At 35.8% G+C, this 20,216-nt stretch overlaps 2 protein-coding genes across 2 annotated transcripts; one reads left to right on the top strand and one right to left on the bottom strand.

The window, feature by feature from the left end:
• Positions 1-14,656: 14,656 nt before the first annotated feature.
• On the top strand, positions 14,657-15,747 carry LOC141899739 (P2X purinoceptor 7-like). The gene is made up of 2 exons (XM_074786219.1): positions 14,657-15,014; positions 15,272-15,747. The coding sequence occupies exons 1-2, from the start codon at positions 14,749-14,751 to the stop codon at positions 15,696-15,698; spliced, it is 693 nt and encodes a 230-aa protein (XP_074642320.1). The 5' UTR covers positions 14,657-14,748; the 3' UTR covers positions 15,699-15,747.
• Positions 15,748-15,829: 82 nt separating this feature from the next.
• On the bottom strand, positions 15,830-19,682 carry LOC141898972 (uncharacterized). The gene is made up of 13 exons (XM_074785122.1): positions 19,654-19,682; positions 18,927-19,243; positions 18,701-18,826; positions 18,382-18,580; positions 18,019-18,306; positions 17,694-17,934; positions 17,535-17,608; positions 17,119-17,405; positions 16,865-17,036; positions 16,627-16,772; positions 16,370-16,558; positions 16,165-16,258; positions 15,830-16,077 (listed from the first exon to the last, which is right to left on the bottom strand). Exons 1-11 carry the CDS (start codon positions 19,680-19,682, stop codon positions 16,377-16,379), a joined length of 2,061 nt encoding a protein of 686 aa, XP_074641223.1. The 3' UTR covers positions 15,830-16,077; positions 16,165-16,258; positions 16,370-16,376.
• Positions 19,683-20,216: the final 534 nt, after the last annotated feature.

Below are 20,216 nucleotides of genomic sequence, written 5' to 3'. Positions count from 1 at the left end.
TTTTCCAGATATAGGTCCAGATATAAATAGGTCACTGCAGTCAGATCCACAATAAATGTTCCAATCCAATCTTCAAAACCAAGAAGACAACAGAGTTCAAAAAGAAATGTCTGATAAAGAGTTCCTATTATTAATACAAAGTCTCAATGATCGCCAAAAGCTCTTCTTCTATGAAATACTACATCCCATCAAAACAAACAGTCAGTATTTCAATATATTTCTTTCTGGTGGAGCTGGTGTTGGGAAAAAGCACCTTGTTAATGCAATGTTATACCAATCTGTTCTCAAACATTGCAACGAAGAAGCAGGTACTGATTTCACAAAACTAAACGTTTTACTACTAGCGCCTATACTGGGAAAGCAGCTTTCCACATTGGTGAAAACACAATTCATAACGCATTAAAAATTTTACCCAATCAGCATTTTCAATGGCAGCAACTTCGGTCTGATAATCTGAACACACTGCGATGCAAATATAGTGATTTGCACCTTGTCATTATAGATGAAGTTAGTATGGTTGGAAATAGGCTTATGCATATGTAAACGCTTACAAGAACGCTTAATCTGTGTAGGTGACCTTTCCCAACTAAAACCTGTAATAGATGGGTACGTCTTTGCTAATCTGACTCAAAACTATGCCCCACTTGCACCAAACCTATGGCAAGATAATTTTAAGATGTTCGAATTACTAGATCTAGTACGTCAAAAAGACAGTGCAGATCTTGCAGAATTACTGAATCGTTTACGAGAGGGAAAACAGACAGACAAAGACATACAGCTTCTACAAACTAGAGTCCTCAGTATAGAAACAGCCCAGTCTGTTCAACTGCTGCCACATCTATACCTAACAAATAATAACGTACTGCATCATAACAGTGTAGTATATGACATCAATGCTGATACTGATAAAAAATAGCAAATAACTGCTCAAGATCATGTAATTGCAAATGTCTCAAATGCAGTAGCCAAACAGTTGCTCTGCCAAGTACCAACACATCTGCGAAAAACTATGCAGTTGCCAAAATACTTGCAGATTGCTATAGGTCTAAATTATGAATTAGCCTGTAACATAGACACTGACGATGGACTTACAATTGGTTCTGCAGGAACTATAAAATTAGTACAGTTACCACCACAATTTGACCCCAATCACAGAATTGCAGTTGGTATTATATGGATGCTACTAGAGAAAAAGATTGGCAAAAAGTGTCGGAAAGCTAACAACCATCTTTACGCAGGTGAAATCTCAAGGGAATGGACTCCAGTCATGCCAGTGAAAAGACAATTCCAAGTTGGCCGTAATCAAAATTCAACAGTTGAACGCATCCAATTTCCTTTGCGGGCCTCTGCAGCAAAAACTGTTCATCGAGCCCAAGGAAGTACCCTTGATGAAGTTGTTATTGATTTCAGTGGACGTGCAGATTCACATATACATTATGTAGCACTTAGTCGAGTAAGAGACTTGGAAGACCTAAATGTACTTAATTTTGATGTGTCAAAAATTAAAGTTAGTAATGACGTCATTTCAGAAATGAGTCGTCTCAGAAATAATCTATTGATACTTGAAATGGAAATCCCTTACACTCAGGGCAAAGTAGTGGTCTACTTGAATTGTCGATCTTTACACAAGTATATAAATGATTTGTGATGATTACAGTTTACCTAATTTTTACCAGTATCGTTATGATGACACATCCAGAAAAGGCCGACCATACCAAGGCTTGAACATATACAGAAGTTTCAATTATCTGAAAATGACCGTGTCCTGTTTAGAAATGAAAACATTGAAGCTGTATTACTTCGAATAAAGACAAGCATGATACTGCATCCAATTCAAGTTTTTGCCTTCTACAGATCACCAAAATCATGTGACACTCAACATTTAAACACTATCATGACACAAGCATCCAGTCAATTAGACCCAGTATGCACCACTGTCATATTAGGAGACTTTAATCTAAATTGGTTTAACATAAGTAATCAAACCAAATTCAATAAAGCCTTATTCCAAAAATACAAACAAATCCAAACACAAGTAACCACAGATTATATGTCCAATTTAGACTTAGTGTTCACAAATAGAGTCAAGTGTGGCATTCTTGAATCGTACTACAGTGATCACAAACCAATCTGGCTTATTATTGAATAACTGCTATGTATTTTGCGGCCAAACATCGTTTACCATCTTAGTCTTTTGTATTATCTATATGACACATGATGAATGCAAACCAATAAATGTTACTAACAGCATTATTATGCCATTGTAATTTCTTCTAATCAATTATCTTATCTTAAATTCTTTTCAGATGTTAAATGTAAGAAGCAACCTGGTAAATACTCAAAGCCACTCCGTGTGAGCGTTATTAAGGTTGCTGATAGTAAAATGGCTGTAGCTGATCACATAGGTTGCATGAAGGTTATGATATTCCAAGAAATGAAACACAAAGAGTATCTGAAGGAAAATAATGGAATAATACTATGAAATTATAAAATAACAAACAGTGTTGCATCAATCAATGAAAATTCCTCCATAGCCCTAACAAGTGCACCTGAAGTACCTGTCGACATCCATATGCAAGCAATTGGTTTTATAACAACAGCTCCTACAACAAGTACCACCATTAAAGATGCTTCCAGAAGTCCGTTAAAAGTCCTGTGACCGTGACAGGAACTGTCATACAGGTAATATATTTTGCTGATCATGTGCCTCAAACATAGAATGGCAAAGTCTACGCAATATCCAGGAAAAATTACCTTTCCACATAATCTTCACATGCAGTGCTCCTAGTGATTGTGACAATAGTCCAAGAAATTATCATATTTATATAATTACTGTCAGAAATAACTGATTACCTTGTTTAGTTCTGTGATTATAATTCTGGAAAAAAATTGTATATAAGTTTAGGAAGTTGCACTAGTAAAACTCTTGATATTAGCAATATATAATATATTTACCGGTAAGCAATGCAAAATACATATATTAAGTAGCTTATTCATGTGTATTTCTAACCTCTTTTGTTTGTTTGAAATAGTAATATACCACTACGAAACATACATGTACAAGACCGAAGTGCATCTATCAACGTATCATTGTGGAGAAGACATGCCCAGTCACCAATAAAAACAGGCGAACATGTACAAACTTGTGATGTTGTTGTGTCCGAGTTTAACACCAAAAACAACTGGCAACGACTTCAGCCACTATCATTGAGGTATGTAAATTATAAGCATATAATTACTGTCTTCTTTCCAATTACTGCTATCATGATTGCCTGCATCAATCGGGTTAAGACAAATTGAATTATGGAATTTCAAGCACTCGTTTATCAACATGGTCTATCACCACTCAAATGTATAGCATAGCTTGGATTCCTGCATAGTGATCAATGAAGAAGAACCATACTATAAAACTTTGTGTGTAAACTATTTTCAAAAAAACATGTTACACGTGATATATTTTCCTAAAAACTTTACTCAGTGGGATCTATTATCTATATCTACCTGTTTACCCTTGAAACCCAGAGTTTTCTTCATAACTTGCATACAGTCTACCACAAACTTACTTTCTGCATAGCAAGGTTGAAATTCTCCAGTAGGACTTCCTTGAAAGTCTAAGTGATCCATCCTATTTCCCACTGACCACATGCCAATGGGCAGAGAGTGCCCCCACAATATATACAGATAGTGTAAATGCATATAAACTTAAATGTCAGAGGATATGAATATTTCCTGACCCATACCTGTACACATTCAATTCAAAGTATAGAAGTACAATTTTTCATAAAGCTCCAATCGTGTATTGCATTTAATAAAATTTTTAGTATACTTACAATACAGGTTGTACAACCACCAACCATTGAAACATGCCTAACTCTGCATGCTGTCGAAGATGAAGATGGTACAAAAGTAACATTCCTGGCACAACTAACAACAAAGATGACACTTTCATTCAATTAGAAATAACAAAAGCTCTGCTCTCTGACTTCTATGGTGGGAAACCTATCAACACTGTGACACATAATCCCAACACTACCTCGAAAATTGAACACTATGATGACAGGCAATACAGTTGTCAGTATTACTAATCAATCCATATATGGTGAATTTAGCCAAGCCACTCGTCACAGAGACGAGCTTCCAACTAGTAGCACCATCAAATCCACTTCTCAGTCACAACATTAGGGGAACCAAAGCTGCGAGTGAACAAGGTTCCAAAAAGAGAAATACTTATCAAAAACAATCAAAGAAGCCAACTCTTGACTTCGTTGATTAATTTATTGTACCATCACTGCCTATTGCTACCAAGTAGGTGGCATTAGACTAGTGTATGTCATATACTACAGTGCTGTTAAAGCCTAACAGTACTGATAAATTTTGATTGTTTAAAGTTAATACAATATATGCAACAGTAGTTGCTGGTCTACTGTAGTACGTATTGTAGAGTAACCATTTATTATAGAGTAGGACCTAAATACACAGGTGCTGTTATATTGGCTGTTAATAAAGTACTGTTAGATTTTATTTTCTATGTACATGCAAATTCTGCAATTGTAGTTGCAGGTTCCGGTTTCATGAAAAAGTCTAAGCTTAAATCAGTTAAGTTTATATTGTTGTCCTCATTGAAAACATGTAGTTACCAATTCAGCAACTACACCAAAAATTTGAATTTAACTTTTTCGTGAAACCTGCAAGTATATGTACTGTGCAAAATATAGTATTTTGCAACCACTGTTTTAAGGTGAGCATTATTACAGCCAGTAGAGCTGGATTGCATGTATGACTTCTGAAGAGCATCACTTTTACTTTTGATTATGGTTCTGATATAGACATTGTAAAGAACATAAGTTACAGAATAAACCGTACAATCAGGTCAATGTTACTTATGTAACACAGCTAACGTGTTTAATCAACTAATGTGCATATGTGCCACTTTTCCAGGGTAAAGATTATCGAAGGGATGTATAATGTGACATATATGTACCATGTAATTGTGTCTGTATAAAACATTCTAAGTAATATGTAAACTTAAACAGACTATAATTAAATGGTAATCATTACTGTGTGTAAGTCAAAACAAGTACAAGCTATTGAATGAAAGGGTAAAAGTACTACTGCCAGTAATATACTTAAAAGTATATTTGTTCATACATTCTGAATAATTCTGAGTAATTTTCCTACTGACTTAAATAAGTCTTAAGCACAAACATGAGAAAAATTTGTTAGGTATTATGATGGTTCGAAAAATACACCATTTTCACTGTAACAACATGAAAATTATTGTATTTTCTGTAGTCTATTTTGGAAATAATTATATTTTCATATTTTTCTCAAATATTGCTGTGTTTTTATCCTCAATATTTTCTCTGTCTCAAAATAAATTGTTGATATAGTGATACTACATTTACCGGCACGTGGTTATAATGGGTAACCTACATGAATATATGTAATGGCTGAATTTTGATGAAAAACCAAGATGTTTTAAACATCATTATGCCCCCGCTCTAAGTTGAGAGAGTATCACTAGTCTGAGAAAATGTTGTCTCTGCTTTTGTACAAAACGCACCTGGAAGACAATGAAATATATTCAACATGATTACGTGATTTACTTCTGTCACATGTTATCCTTATTTTCGGGTATAACCACTTACTTTGCCTTATAAGTTTAACCGGGGGTTTCGGAAGTTGAACCCGAGAAGCTCGATCTACAAGAAACAATTTAAGTTAATGATATGGATAGGTCTACGACCAATCATGTTCTATCCTATAGGCCTATGTCCTAGGCCCTTTTCTCAGATAAAGAGGGAGGAAAATCTGGTAGATTATCCTAATTTTAGAACTATTTTCCACTTTGAATGAAATAATTCATTTTGCAATTTTTCAATACATATGTAATTCTTTAAAGGAAGTGTCTTGAGTTCTAGTGCTCAAAAGACACTTGACCCAGACTTATTTTGAATTTTATATATCCGATTCTAAGTCATCTGCAAAAATATCAAAGAATAACAATGATAATTATTGTGACTCGATGCCATCAGGTACGATTCCCTGTGTACAGATGTAGCTGCAAAATGTATGAATGCGCATGGTATGTCTAGGGGATTCAAAATTGGTAAATTAGTACTTATTGAATGATCCCTAGCGCATAGTTAACTGACTCAGTTTGAGATTGCACTCACATTAGCGCTAAGGTGGCTATTCGCTACAGCCTCAGATTAAGTTTAACCTAGCCATGTCAATCACGACATGAATTATAGTATCATATTCACCACTACAGATTCTATTCAATCCTAATCCTACATCAATCAATTCAAGAGACTAGTAGACAAATAGTCATTTCATAAGTTTATTTGACTGATCTGTTTGTTATTTAAATGACATAATGCGTACACTGATCATAGACAGCTCAATGTTTAGAACATATGGCAGCAGATTACGTAAGTGGGAAAAATTTCTCTAAATCTCAAATTTGTTCAATTCCCAGATTTCAGAGGAAAATGCAAAGACCCCCACTTTCCCTGCACATACTGATCTGTATGAACCCTGACAAAAGGAAGCTGGAAACTGCACCACTTACCTTGAAATAGGAACAGGGTATTAGTCCCAACCAATTGCACAAAGATTCATTGTACCGTACACCCTTTGACCATTTAGCCATAAAGGGTCTAACTGAATACGAATGCATTCATCTTAACGAAAGCAAACAACTACGTAACCAGTTTTTTTTAGAAAAGAAAGGCATGCGGGTGTTATTATCTACTCTTAATCAAAAAAGATGTTCACATTTGAAAAAACATTTGATTAAGAAAAAATATTCAGTCATTGTTGACTGGTCAAAGTTAGAGATAAAATCATCGTTTGAGTTTCATTTGATGATTTTCATGATCATATGGTTGGTTGATTCTCATTCATTGTCTATCATTTACCTGTATCGGTTAAACAGTCATCAAATGTTTTTTTTTTCAATTTCCTCCGTTTGCACGATTGTTCATCACGGTTTTCACAATCCGTTGTTTCATCAAAATCCTCACAAACTGACATATTGGCTGCAAACCATGCAAAAGTGAATTTATTAAAATAGAATTCTACACGTTAAGTATTATGGAGCAATTTTCATGAAAACTTCAATATCTTTTGGAACCGAAATCCGCAGGAAATTCCCATCCCTGTTAATTTTTTTTTCTAAATCACGATAAAGCTTACAATGACATAACCAGCAGCTACAGAACTGGCCTGATTATAAATTTCATTGTGGTGTATAGAAGTGACGTGGACAATCAGGAAATACAAGGTAGCATTTTGTTAGACTTAACACTACCAAAAACCAGTTTTTGATTCGGTAATGGTAAAGAATCCTGGTGCCAATTGACTGTATCGATTTGGGCATACAACTACTAACATTTCCAATTGCTTTCTAAAAATTGAAGGAGTTTTGGGCATTTTGCCAAAATAAAGGAGTTTCAAAAACCTTTAAAACCATTTCTAGTTTAGAAGTGTTTGGGGAATCAAGGAGTTTTAGGGACTCATCGATAAGTAGAGCAAGCCCTGCCAACAATTTCATGCTCTTCCCAACTGGCTTCAACAATGATATTTATCCTATTTCACACCCATAGATACACGAAATGTATGAAACCTGGGCACAGAAGATTTTACTTACTCGACTTACTCGACTTATTTTAACTAATGGAAATTTTCGCTATTTATCTGTTGGGGTGGCCATTGAATCTAACTCTTTTGTGGCATCAATCTTATTGGGCCAAACAAGATTATCAGCCACTATCCACTTCTCTGGGGCTACTCCTTCTTCTGCTCGACTTCCTTCCTGCCGTACATATCTAACCCAGTTCACCATCTGAAACACAGCGTACAAATATTCTACAGCAGGAATATAAACGACACAAGATAAATATCTGAAAAGGTCACGTAGTCTATTGATTACTGGCACGCTCATAAGTCTTGCGTACAATGTCACTTGGGCGCTTTGCAAGGTTGATCCGTAGTCCATATTTGCTTTTTTCCCAATAAATATGAATGGTTAGAAAGAAGTAAAATAAATACAGCTCAGGTGAAGTCTACACTTTAAACGTGTGGCTATGCAACAGTTAATGTTAATATGAAAGTATAATAATTTGTACGTCGTAAATTTTGCAAGAATTCCTCTGTTGACTTAGTCACCAGTTATACATTGTGTCAGTCGAATAAATTTGATTGGCCCCAACTTGGAAGACTTACGTGAGGTTGACTGTGTTAAGATACGTATTTGTCAGGGCACGCCAACAGCTGTTAGTTCTAGGCGCGCAAGCAGGTTTTTAAGACGATCAAGGAAAAATAAAATTTCCATTTTTAAAATGAGTTATTTCATTTCGTATAATTAAACATATTATTTCATGACTCCATTTTCAATTTGATAAATGTTCATGTACTTTTTGATAAGTAATTTTTTAGATGAGGGGTCATCAACACATCGGCTATAGTTTGATTGCTGGTAAATTCAATTTGATAAGTGATATGTTCAAAATATTATTCCTTAATATCATAATCATCAACAATAAACTTATTTGTATTAGTATAGTTATCTAAGATGAAGTTTGATAATAGTATGTATACTGTTATCAAACTTCATCTTAGATAACTATATCACTTTTTTAGATTTTCTAAAAGGGCTGACATATATCAGTAGTACACAAATAACCTGTTAGATAAGTGCATTCTTACTCAAAGGCTCGATGAAGTTATGGAACCATGACATAACCATCGTCGTGAGGTAGACACATGACCTTGTTTGACACATCTTCACCCGTCAAGGGATTCGAACCCACTACGCTAAAGCTGTTCGCCGAACCCCTTGACCTCACGAGTCGTTGGAGTCGTTACTAGCCGACCAGAATCCGGTCGTACCAATCACGGCGCTTGTAACAAACGACTTTAGGCTTCTATTGGTTTTCCCTTTAAATAGACCAATCACCGAACGTTTTACTGAACAAGGAAGTATTTCGCAAATCGATATATGACGTGAATCGCTATAGCGCCAGTAATGGAATCACGCTCCGCGAGGCCAGGGGGCTGGTGGAAGCGAGTTCGGGAGTGATACCTGACCCCTGGCAAGCGAGGATGTGTTTGACAGTGCATACTCTACGTGTATGTCGATTCCTATTTCTTAAGAAAACTACATTTAATAGTTTCGAATCACACTGTGATAAAAAAAGCTCGTCCTGTTGCTTACATGGACGGCATAACACATGCCTATTAGGACGTATTTCTTCCACAGCAGCGTATTCATCATCACCGACTAAGTAATACCGATCTTTTTCTTGTGTAGTTATCTTAGTAGATATTTCTTTCCGTTTTAATTGAACACCTCTTTTTTCTCTCTCCTTTAAGCGTTTTGAAACCTGCACAAGCGGTCCATTTGCATTTCTGACAGATTTTTTCAAACATTGTAGGTAATTCTCAAAGGGAAAAGCGGAGCGAACAATTCAAATTCACACATTCATCACTTAGATGCCGTATACTGTGCACATTTATTGACATAAAAACATCACTGTAGAGATTCTCTGCCCATTCCGTGAAAAAACGCAGAAGATCCTGGGCATATCCAATGTACGCATTTCGTACCAGCTCATCTTCATTTAACAGGATTGATAAGGCAATAGTTAATGACAAAAAATTTTCATACAGTGGTCGTTTCAGAACGTTCTTTAGCGCAACTGGTCCAGTATAAAGAATAAATTGGCGGAATACGGCGGCTTTCCACCTTTCGATTTCATCCAAAACTCTCGACAGACGTGCAAATTCTGATGGAATTTTGAGACGAAATGACTTAAATGAATCAGATATGAGATTGATTTGCCTCACTGAGAGATGCACTAACTGAGGACCCCTTTTCAAATATTTCAACATACTACATATTTTCAACTTTACTACACCCAAACATGCAATGTGCATGTAATCAAGCGGAAAATTGTCATTACAGTTAATCCCAGCATCAATGATTGGGGATCTTCCATGTGCCCGATGGTCCTCATGTACCATTGAATTGAATTTGTCCACTGTCCTCTTTTCAATTGTTTCTTGACTAGAAAAGACAACTCTTCCAGATTTATATTCACCCTTGATTTCACACCGCAAGCAAAATACCCAGCATGTCTAACTTTACATTTGATAAATGCACGTGCAGGTGCATCACACACAAAAACAGTTTTGGATATATGGTACAAATTATCATTATACATAACTCCTGTATCCTTCAACGCTGACTATTCTTCAAGAAAATCATGGAAATATCATCTACATTATTCGGCTTCTGGGTCCCATAAAACAAAGCCACAATGAATGGTTCACATCGGTTAAACATGCCTAGGATTGGCCAAAATTGAGTATTGGTAGACTTGTTTCATGTAATGCCATCTACGTTAACAAATTGAGTTTGTGGTTAAATTTTCTATTTCGGATAGGCATTTTTTATACCACATTCCAGACCAAAGTAAATATATCTTCTACCACATTTTTCTTCGTGGGTGACCTTTCTTGGCGTTTCTAGTAGAGAACGAAGGTCTCCAGGAAGTCCATGTCCAGATTCACGCAGAATTCCCAATAGTTCATTACCAGCAGTGCGTTTAATTCTATTTTTGACTGCCCACATCGCTAATTTATCTCGAAAAGATGGACCTGCATCATCTTCATTGTTGTTTTCATTTTGATCGTTATCAGATAAGCTCGAATATGATTCACCATCATTGTCATCATCGTCATCATCATCATGATCATCACCATCATCACCATCATCATCATTATCTTCAACAACATCTGAGTCAGAATATGAGTACTACAGAACAGGCTGATCATTTCCAACTATAAAATCATCATCGGATGACCGCAGTATAGCATCATCATTGTTATCATTGTTGGCAATCAAATCACGACGTAAAATGCTGTCAACACGCCGCCAACGTTTGAGAGACGTTTTACTCATAACTGAAGACTTATTAGAATAGCACAGATAAGAAAGTTAGTACAATATATACAGACATATTACTTATTGATAGTGACAATGACTGTTATATGTTTAACCTAGGGTGCATATACATACATCATTTAGCCACACAAAAAAACCATAGTTTGTCAAGAAAGTCAAATGCCACCTGCATCATAAAAAAGTATCTAATCGGCAAAGAATCAATCAACTTTTTTAAAAATAAAAATCAAAACCCGCTCGCCCGCATAGCTGTACCGAAGGCTATAGTGTACGACAGTGTTTTTTCTGAGGGCGTTTATATGCTCATCCTTTACGTATTGGTTATCCGCATTTTACTCTGGCATTAACAACAGCGGCAGTGGTGAACTGATCTAAATCTCAGTATACGTAGTTAACGAATAAAAACCCACAGTAGATTTGTAGAAACAATTTGTTTCCTAACAGTTTTGAGGTTAAAATTAAACCTCATCTCCAAAAATACATAGTATTTTTGTTCCTCTGAAGATGAGGTTTAGTCTTAACCTCAAAACTGTGAGGAAATAAATTGTTACTACAAATTCTATTGTGGGTTTTTATTCGTTAACAGCGGCAGGTTCCTTTCATCGTACTTCATTTCGAGGAAGCGTGAAAATACCGAAAATGATTGTCTCAGTTTCAATTAAATGTATCATATACTTGATTTTATAGGTTTAGGGAGCTCCTTAAAGTTGAATAGTTTTTTTGCATTTAAAACTTCCCTTTTTAGTTCACCTTTTTTATTTCAAAAAGCAAAAAAAAATTAAATTTGCCAGGCCTCGTCACTTTCAGTTTCCAGGAAAAAAATGATAATCTGACGAGAAACTAGGGTATTTCTTTGTGTGGCCTTACTTAAGTACTGAATTGATTGCCTCAGTCTGCATATAACACAGCATATGGCATCGATTACGATACTTTGTTTTTCATTTCAAAATTCTCTAAGCCCTATGAGATTTTAAACGAGTTGAATTGATTTGTAAAAATAAAACTTGATTTATGATTATTCATTATCATTTATATAATATAAGGATTTTTTAATCTGAAATTGACTTCATTGATGCAATAATAAGACACATCGGCCCCACGGGGCACTTTAGCCAGTAATATTCTTTTGTGAATCGCAATGCAATGGATTTTCGTGGGCTTGCATGCTTGCAAGCCCATATTGCTATCACACGGATTGATAACTTGCTTGGGGAGTCGATAACTTTCGTTAGAAACTTTCTTGGGGTCTGATATTTACACACATTTAATGCAGTAATAAAATCTAGGTTCCTTTCGTATATTGGCTATATCCGTTGTCGTTTTCATTGTTTTATGATTTTGTTTATTCGTTTTTGTTATTTCAGCAGCGCATACCAACCTTGGTTGAGCGTGCGTGATCAGTCTTGAAATTGGTATTCATGCGCGGCATAGTGCTGTCGACAATTCAATTCATTCTTTATTGACACAATTAAAATTTCACAATAAAATATTTACTTTCACGTTTTTGAAAAATTATTTTAATTTTCTTTTTCTTTTACTTTCATTGGGTGCTTGCGTTAGCGGCTATTTGAAATATCTCTGTATGAACATCTATATTTTTTCAGTTTAAATATCTAAAACTTAAAAACCGCTTTTTGGTAAAATAGATTCTGAATTGAATTGAAGACTGGTTCCCTGTCTCCAAAGAGCCAGGGGGCGGTAGTCTATGGTGGCAATAAACTTAATCGGATGATCGTAGTGGATTGTCATTTGAAGGAAGTGCAACTTATTCTTGCTTAATGTCTTTATTATTTCAAAAAGAAAAATCGTGGCTCCTATCTATTTTCGTGTTCGCTTCTCTTCACCTGAAGTCACTCGAGTTAGTCACTTTTTCTTTCAGTTGTAAATGTTTCTATGCAAAATCATTTCAACACAATCCGATAAGTAATCTAGCAATTATCAACAATACAATATTCAAATAACAACTATCCAAAAGCTTGCACTAACTTGGTCCACGTCTACAATAAAACCATTCCGATTCCCAGTCCCCGTGTGTAACATTTCATGTAGTGATGTAACACCGACAACACCGATCTCTTGGCTCTTTAAAAATAATCAGTTCAAAGTTCGATTAATTCTACTACAGAAATACAAAACCACCAAGCCAGCTTTCAGTACAACCATGTCAGCAAGCCCATTTCTAGAATTTCTTTCTTGTTCATATTAACATAATATTAATCAGCTCACATGAAATTTACACAGTACAATAATCTTTTTTTCAAGTAACATTGACAGGAAGATGGCAGCAACTAATACTTCAGATCAAACTTCTTCCTTCATCTCATTTATTTGAATGTAATGAAAGGAAATTCGGAATGGATGAGGTTTTGTTCAATAAAATAAAATTGGATTGGATTTTCCCTTGCATAGAATCTGATTGCATTTGCAATACAAGCACCTTGACTAATGAGCACATCAAGGCCATCCATGCCTATCGCCGATTTGATACAAAGCAATTTTTCCCAACCCTTGCACAATTGTCTGCGATATTTTTGTAGTGCATTTAAGAACTCCCAAAAACCAAATCAGGATTTTACAGGAATCGATCTTGGGATTCAATTTTTAATTTAAAAATAAAATCCTGAAGTAAAAACAGTAGCCGATACCACAGGGTCACGTGAAACACTGCTGATTTCTGCAGATTCTAGATGGAGACTTTGCCCTCTGACTGGCTCTTAAAATCTGCTATTTTGCAATCAGATTTTCAAAAAACCGATAAAAATTTAAACGAGGTCCATTTTCAAAATTCGGATAGCCTACTTTGAAATTTGAGAATGGATAATGCTCAAAGTATGATTTATACGTTCAATTGGAAATCCTTCCATGTGAAAACTACAGCATTTAAATTCACTCCATTGCCTATGACTGGCATGAAAATCGAGGCTAGGTCAAAGGAAAACTGTACACCGGTAATTGTTTAGGCTAGGCAGCTATGGAGAGATGGAGTATGATGAAGGCACTAGTTACCGCCGCCAAAGAACGTTTCATCAGAGAAAATAGGGGCCTACGTGAATCTTACATCGCACACAAACCAAACTGACAAAATATTGAAGTGAGCATACTCCAAAAAAACTGTGGGGCGGGCAAACTCACAGATGTATTGATTTATTGTACACGATTAATGATAAAAATGAAGAAAATACATTGAATGTGATTGGGACTTTGAATTCTAGCAGAAAAGCTGAAAATCCGGATAAATTTCATATGAATATTTTAAGCTAAACTGCAATGGCATAACTAGACTCAGCTACAGCACGAACCCTGTTACACACTGGTTTGTTACAAGTTTACTGTTGTATCATTGCCGACGAAAATTTCATGGATGAATGGAATAAAAAGGGCTAAAATGAAAAAGCGAATCTGATTGGCTTAATATAATTACAGTAGGCCTAAGCTGTGGGCACAATCATGTAAAACAGCTCTATAAATGTGCGATTTCTATTATATTCGATTTGCTAAACTAAAACTATGCATGACTAAAACGAAGACCTATGCACTTTTACAAAACTTAAAGGGTAACTGACACTTTTTCAAGAATTTTCTACTTTTGGAATAAAATGATTCATTATAGTATACTATTGAGATTGACAATTTGAAAGATCGGAAAAAATTTCAATTTATAATGATATTTGATGATTTTGATTTTCGCGCGCCTCGTTTTGTTTACATCGTTCCGGAAAAACACGTGTACTGCGGGCTATTTATAGAACTACGTCATTAAAGGCAGCGACTCAATAATGGCGTCTATAGAAATGAATAGAGAATCGGACAATGGGAGCGATTCATCTGAATTTAATGCCACTTCGGCATCAAATTCAGATGAATCGCTTAGTGATTTTGAATGGCAGGAAACAAGTGACGAAGAGGAATTAATGATCGGGCCGTATTTATACGAACCAGAGGCAGAACCGAAGCGAAACGGCGATGGACCCAGACCGGAGGCAGAGGGAGACGACGACGAAGGCCGAATAAACCGTTTGGAGCTGGATAATCTGAATCAGTGGTATGTTCATATAACAATTAACTTAAAAATATATATTTTAAGATTCATTAAGCCGTAGATTTAATTATAGGTTTTTGAGCTTTGTTGGCGAAGTTGAGAGAATCTTATCATGTTCGTTTCAAAAGCTCAGTGCGATTCAACGTCGTTGTGCTGGCACTGCTGGACTATTCTTGCACTGCATTGCATCAGCATAGGCTTACAACAAGTAGATACCTATATCCATACCTTAAACATATTTTTATGGATAATCTTGTTAGGTGCCAATGTGGACACTGTCAGATCTTAGAGACGGAGCAAGAGTGTGTGTGCTGTATGGAGATTGATGTCGTGAAAAGAAGACTGGAATGGGTTTGGGAGGAGTCCGGACAAAATGAAGAGACCTGCATGACGGACACAGCAGCTTTCGCTTCGATCTGTTTGAACCCTTGGGTCCTGCAGCTGATGTGGACCGAATTCAAACGGCAGTACGGACGGAAAAGTTTTGAAGGGCCAGCAAATGCGAAATTAAGACATGTAGCATACAGATCATTTGTTCGGTGGTGTTGGGGATATTTGGGCAAGGAGAATAGGAGAATTTTGCCTGCTTGTGTCGTTTCGTGCATCCGCGCACATTTCCCTGAGGACGGTTATGAGGAGGACCATGTATATAAAGGATTTCGTAATGTGTCGATTGATGGACCATAATGAATTAAAATAGAAGAATTCAACTTAAAAATTCTAACGATGTTTATATATTCTTTTTAACTTGTGCTTTTCTTACAGATATTTTAATAAAACAATGACATCGCTTAGATATAAAATATAAATTTTATTGCATATTTATAATGTATAAAACGTTTTGCTTTCAATCCATTGAGTTCTAATTTAAACATCTGATCGCAATTAATTGTTCAAGTAAGGAGCAGTTTTGTTATGCTTAAGCAGATCAATAATTTTATTTTCAGTTTCCTATCAATTTTCTACAGATCATTTATTGAGTGAACTGGTGTCTACAACTTTCACTTAGACTTGTAGTTTCACCATTAATCTTCCCATGCAAATGTAGATATTTTGTCTTTATCACCTGAAAAAGACATGAAAAATATTTTAGGTTGAATTATAAAACGAATACAAGATATATCATGATTCCTGATGTTGAAATAAAACGTACTCGGTATCTTTGAACGGCCAAATTTCAAATATATTTCTTCGTACATTATTTTTCGAATTAAATCATCACTTCGGGTCATCATTTTTCCGCAGACCTAAAAAGAATGTATTTTTTAAGAAAATCAATATAATTGTCATGTTTTCATGTGCATGTATTACAATTTTAAATGAAATTATACCTTCAATACAAATGTCAAGAGACTTACCATTCAATCATCTATTAGTTTTTTTGAATCTTGTCCTGTGCATTGCGATGGCTTCCTCTTTGGTGATTTTTTCTTTGTTTGATGTGAGATTTGGTGGTACTGTGATTATTTTCCTCGGCCTATCTGCTTCTTCCACGTCCTCGAGTATCTTGTTCCAGCAAATGTCGACATATTCTGAAATAAAAAACACTGTTAGCCAACAATGTGTTTGGTAATGAATTATTTACATAAGTTTAGTTAATGACTTTAATATTCACCATAAGTGGCATCAGTGAGTAGTTTTCGTAATGTGTGGGTGTCCTTGTATTTTGGATAGACAATGCTATATTTTTTTGTCCCATCAATCTTTGTGCCTTGTATTCTGTCACTATTCTCATTGAAATGTAGGGCAGCTATTTGTAACCTAAGAGAAGACATAAGACATTGATATAAGTCTTAGCAGGGACATATGTATGAAAAAATAGAAATCACTCAATTGTTATATACTTTGCTTACCTGCTTGTCATTCCATTGTAAGAAAACTGAATCATCTTCGGGGCAAAATGATTGAATAAACTGTGAAGACACTCCAGTTTACTGGTCTGGCCGTATGGTGACATCATCTTCACTTTATTTATAACCCGTGTATTCGTCAGATATTTTTGCATAGAATCACCAACCAAAGATCCTGTAAATAGTACATCAAATGTTTCATCACATGAAATTAGATATAATTTCTGATTCAGTAGTTGCAATAGATAATATCTTACCTGGATAAAGCCATTTCTTTTCTGATGTTATGGGTTCATGGCTGCAGTCTTCATGATTGTCTTGGATGTGTGTGACTGCTGATGACCATTTTTTACTGATGCCTTCTTTATCCCCGGGTGATGATGATGCAGCGCACCAGTACAAATGACATTTTATTGACTTTATCCAATCCTTGATTTCTTCACATTCCTTTTTCCTTGACATTATTTCTAGTTTCTTAGTTATACCTTGAAATGAAAAATTAGTATTTCGTCTCATTTTTGATTCCGTGAGTGATATGTAAATTCTACACAAAGAATTTTTGAACTTACTTTTAACAACGTGCCAGCAGTCATAATAGTGAGCTACATTCCAAACTTCCCTTGTCCATTTAGTAATTTGAATGTGCATATCCGAAATAAATGCCATCACTTACAGGTTTCCTATCTGTATTCGGCAACGCTTTAAGCCTTCCAATTCCATTGCATTTGAATTCTTTACCTCATTCGACTATAAAAATCAATAACAAAGATAGACGTAAACCTTTCTCTGTTTTAAATTCAGGAAAAAGCAAGATTTTATGGTTCTGACATACCTGAACAAGTTGAAACGCGATCACTTTGTTAGTTATTAAATCCATCAGAGTGTAACTTCCAAATTTAGCAGAATGACCCATAGAATCGCAACGTCCATCACCAGCAAGCAATCGTGGCCCTGGTAATTTGTTGACAAGTGCCGATCTACTTGCTTCCCACACAGATGAAACAGCATCGTGAAGATAGTTTTTCTGGTACCGGAAATATGTCCTGGTACTCTGAGCCTTTATATTCATGAAACTGAAATTGGATTGACCATTACATTTATAACTTTAAAAAATTATGTTTGATTAGACTGAAAGTATTGTTTTTACTGCAACTTACTTGAACAGTCGAAAAACTTTTGTGGGCAAACTTCCTGTTAAAAGAACCATGGCACTTACTAAAACATCCAATATAGGAATTCCTCGAGCAACTGTTGGTTGGCTGGACCATTCAGTAGTTTCACCACAATTCAAACAATCTGTTCTGACAGTCAACATTGTTCCTCTGTGCCTCTTCCAAACTTGGTTCTCTCTTCCACAGCGCCGGCAGTATTGTAACAGCTGCAGAATTGCTGACTGGAACACAATAATCTTGGTTTGGTCTTTATACGACTTATCCGATTCATCACTGCAATGATAAATGAAGTTTTATACAAAAGAAAGGAAAATATCATTCATGATTAAAATATTATACTTTACTAACCTCATTTCTTCAAACATAACTCTGCCTTCAGAATCATCCTCAGAGCCACTGTCCATCTCTGACTCTTCTGCCGAATCTGGATGATAGTCATCATCTTCACTGTCACTCCCTAAATCTGATTCTTCTCCAATACAAATGGCTTTTGAGGTATTTGTAAGTTCTTCAGCAGGTCGCTTACATTGAATACCAATGTTTCGGGCTAAAACAGACCAATCACAGTAGTAGGATTAAATAGATAGGGAGAATAGATGATATCATAAAAAACCCCATAATACAAGCCGTACCATAATACGATATAGACTGAATAAAGAATACTCACTCAATGCATTTTCCTGGATTCCAACTGAACGCTGAGCCTTAAATGGCGTTCTGTAGATAATCTTAGGTTTGATGCGGTACACAATTTTGGTCTTCACCTGTGCAGTTTCTTTCAGCGTTTGCATCCCTAGAAAAAATTATCATTAAATAACATGAAATTCAATGATTACAGTGATATATTCAAAACTGAATGACAATGATACACCATACCATCATGAAAATCCTACCTCGAGATTTACAATCCGGTTCAGCCTGCACAGCAAATTCTCTTGTCGCCTCGAACTCTGATTTGATACCGGGTTCCGCATACACTTCCCCGCCGTCATCTTCACCAGGTTTTGCATAATCTTCTACCAAATTTGGTTGAAGATTATGCAAAACCTGGCTCTCAGTCTCAGCAATGACTCGCCGTCTCTCCCTCTTCTCAAACACTTTTCGTCCAGGCTTTCGTGGTGGCGAGAAGAAATCCTCTGGTTGAGATGTAGATTCAGGGGTTTCTATCACAGTGTGGATCGATGGCACGGCTCCTTGTTTCAGCAACAATCTATTTCAAGCAAAAGGCAACCGTTAATTCACAAGGCTCGTGAAATATTCATTTTGTTATTGTAGTTAGTGAGTGAAGTAAGGCACTCACAATGACAATAAAAGCCTATTGTACGATGGCCAATGCACTGTGGCCTATAGTAGTAGTTCAATGAAAAGATGTTTCTATTGTCACACGATGTAAGCTGACCTAGAAGGCATGGTTTTACAATCACGCTTAGCAAACAAAAGTTAAACGGCATTTTGACATAAAAAATTATGAATTGGATACCGCGCGTGGAAAAAATAAATTTTATTGATTTGAATTGGACTTGAAAATGCGACCCTTTTAACAGTGATTTTCAAGCCCATACAATAATTATTCTCAAACCATGTCTCGAATAAATGTTAAGATGACTGAATGAAACTTACCTCTTTGCAAATTGTGCATCATACTGCATTTTATTAACGAAATCATCGTTGGTAAAATGCCGGTAACACACGACGCTATTCGACGTTGGGCCGCTCCAATTCAATCGCTTTAAACCTACAAAAGAAGCCCATTTTTCTCGAAGAACAGGATTCTTCGGAAAAAATAATATACCCCTATCCGAATAATCGCACCCAAAGCAAACACAACGATTTGGCATTTGAGAAAAAGCAGTGAAAACACGCCGAGTAGTAAAAACGCAACGTTATCTCATAGAAGAGAATTTTCAGTGCTCACTTTATTGACGTCACAGCGCCGGAGATCGACGGAAATTGCCGATGATTTCTAACGCGATGTATACAACGAAATGAGGTCAAAAATTGTCTTACAAAATCACGATTTTCGCGGAAACTACACATTTTTGAACAGAACTATTTCAAAGTCTTCCTAAGTTCGATAGAACTTATCGAATTTTGAAATAAAAATAAAAGTGTCACTTACCCTTTAATTCAAACATGGAATTATGCATGTAACCACTTCGGAGAAGCACCAGCTACGACTATAC

The sequence above is a fragment of the Tubulanus polymorphus genome, chromosome 2 (genome assembly GCF_964204645.1).
Source record: "Tubulanus polymorphus chromosome 2, tnTubPoly1.2, whole genome shotgun sequence".
Lineage (NCBI taxonomy): Eukaryota > Metazoa > Nemertea > Palaeonemertea > Tubulaniformes > Tubulanidae > Tubulanus > Tubulanus polymorphus.
The sequence above is the reverse complement of the archived record's forward strand: the minus strand, read 5'-3'. Positions and strand labels throughout refer to the sequence as shown.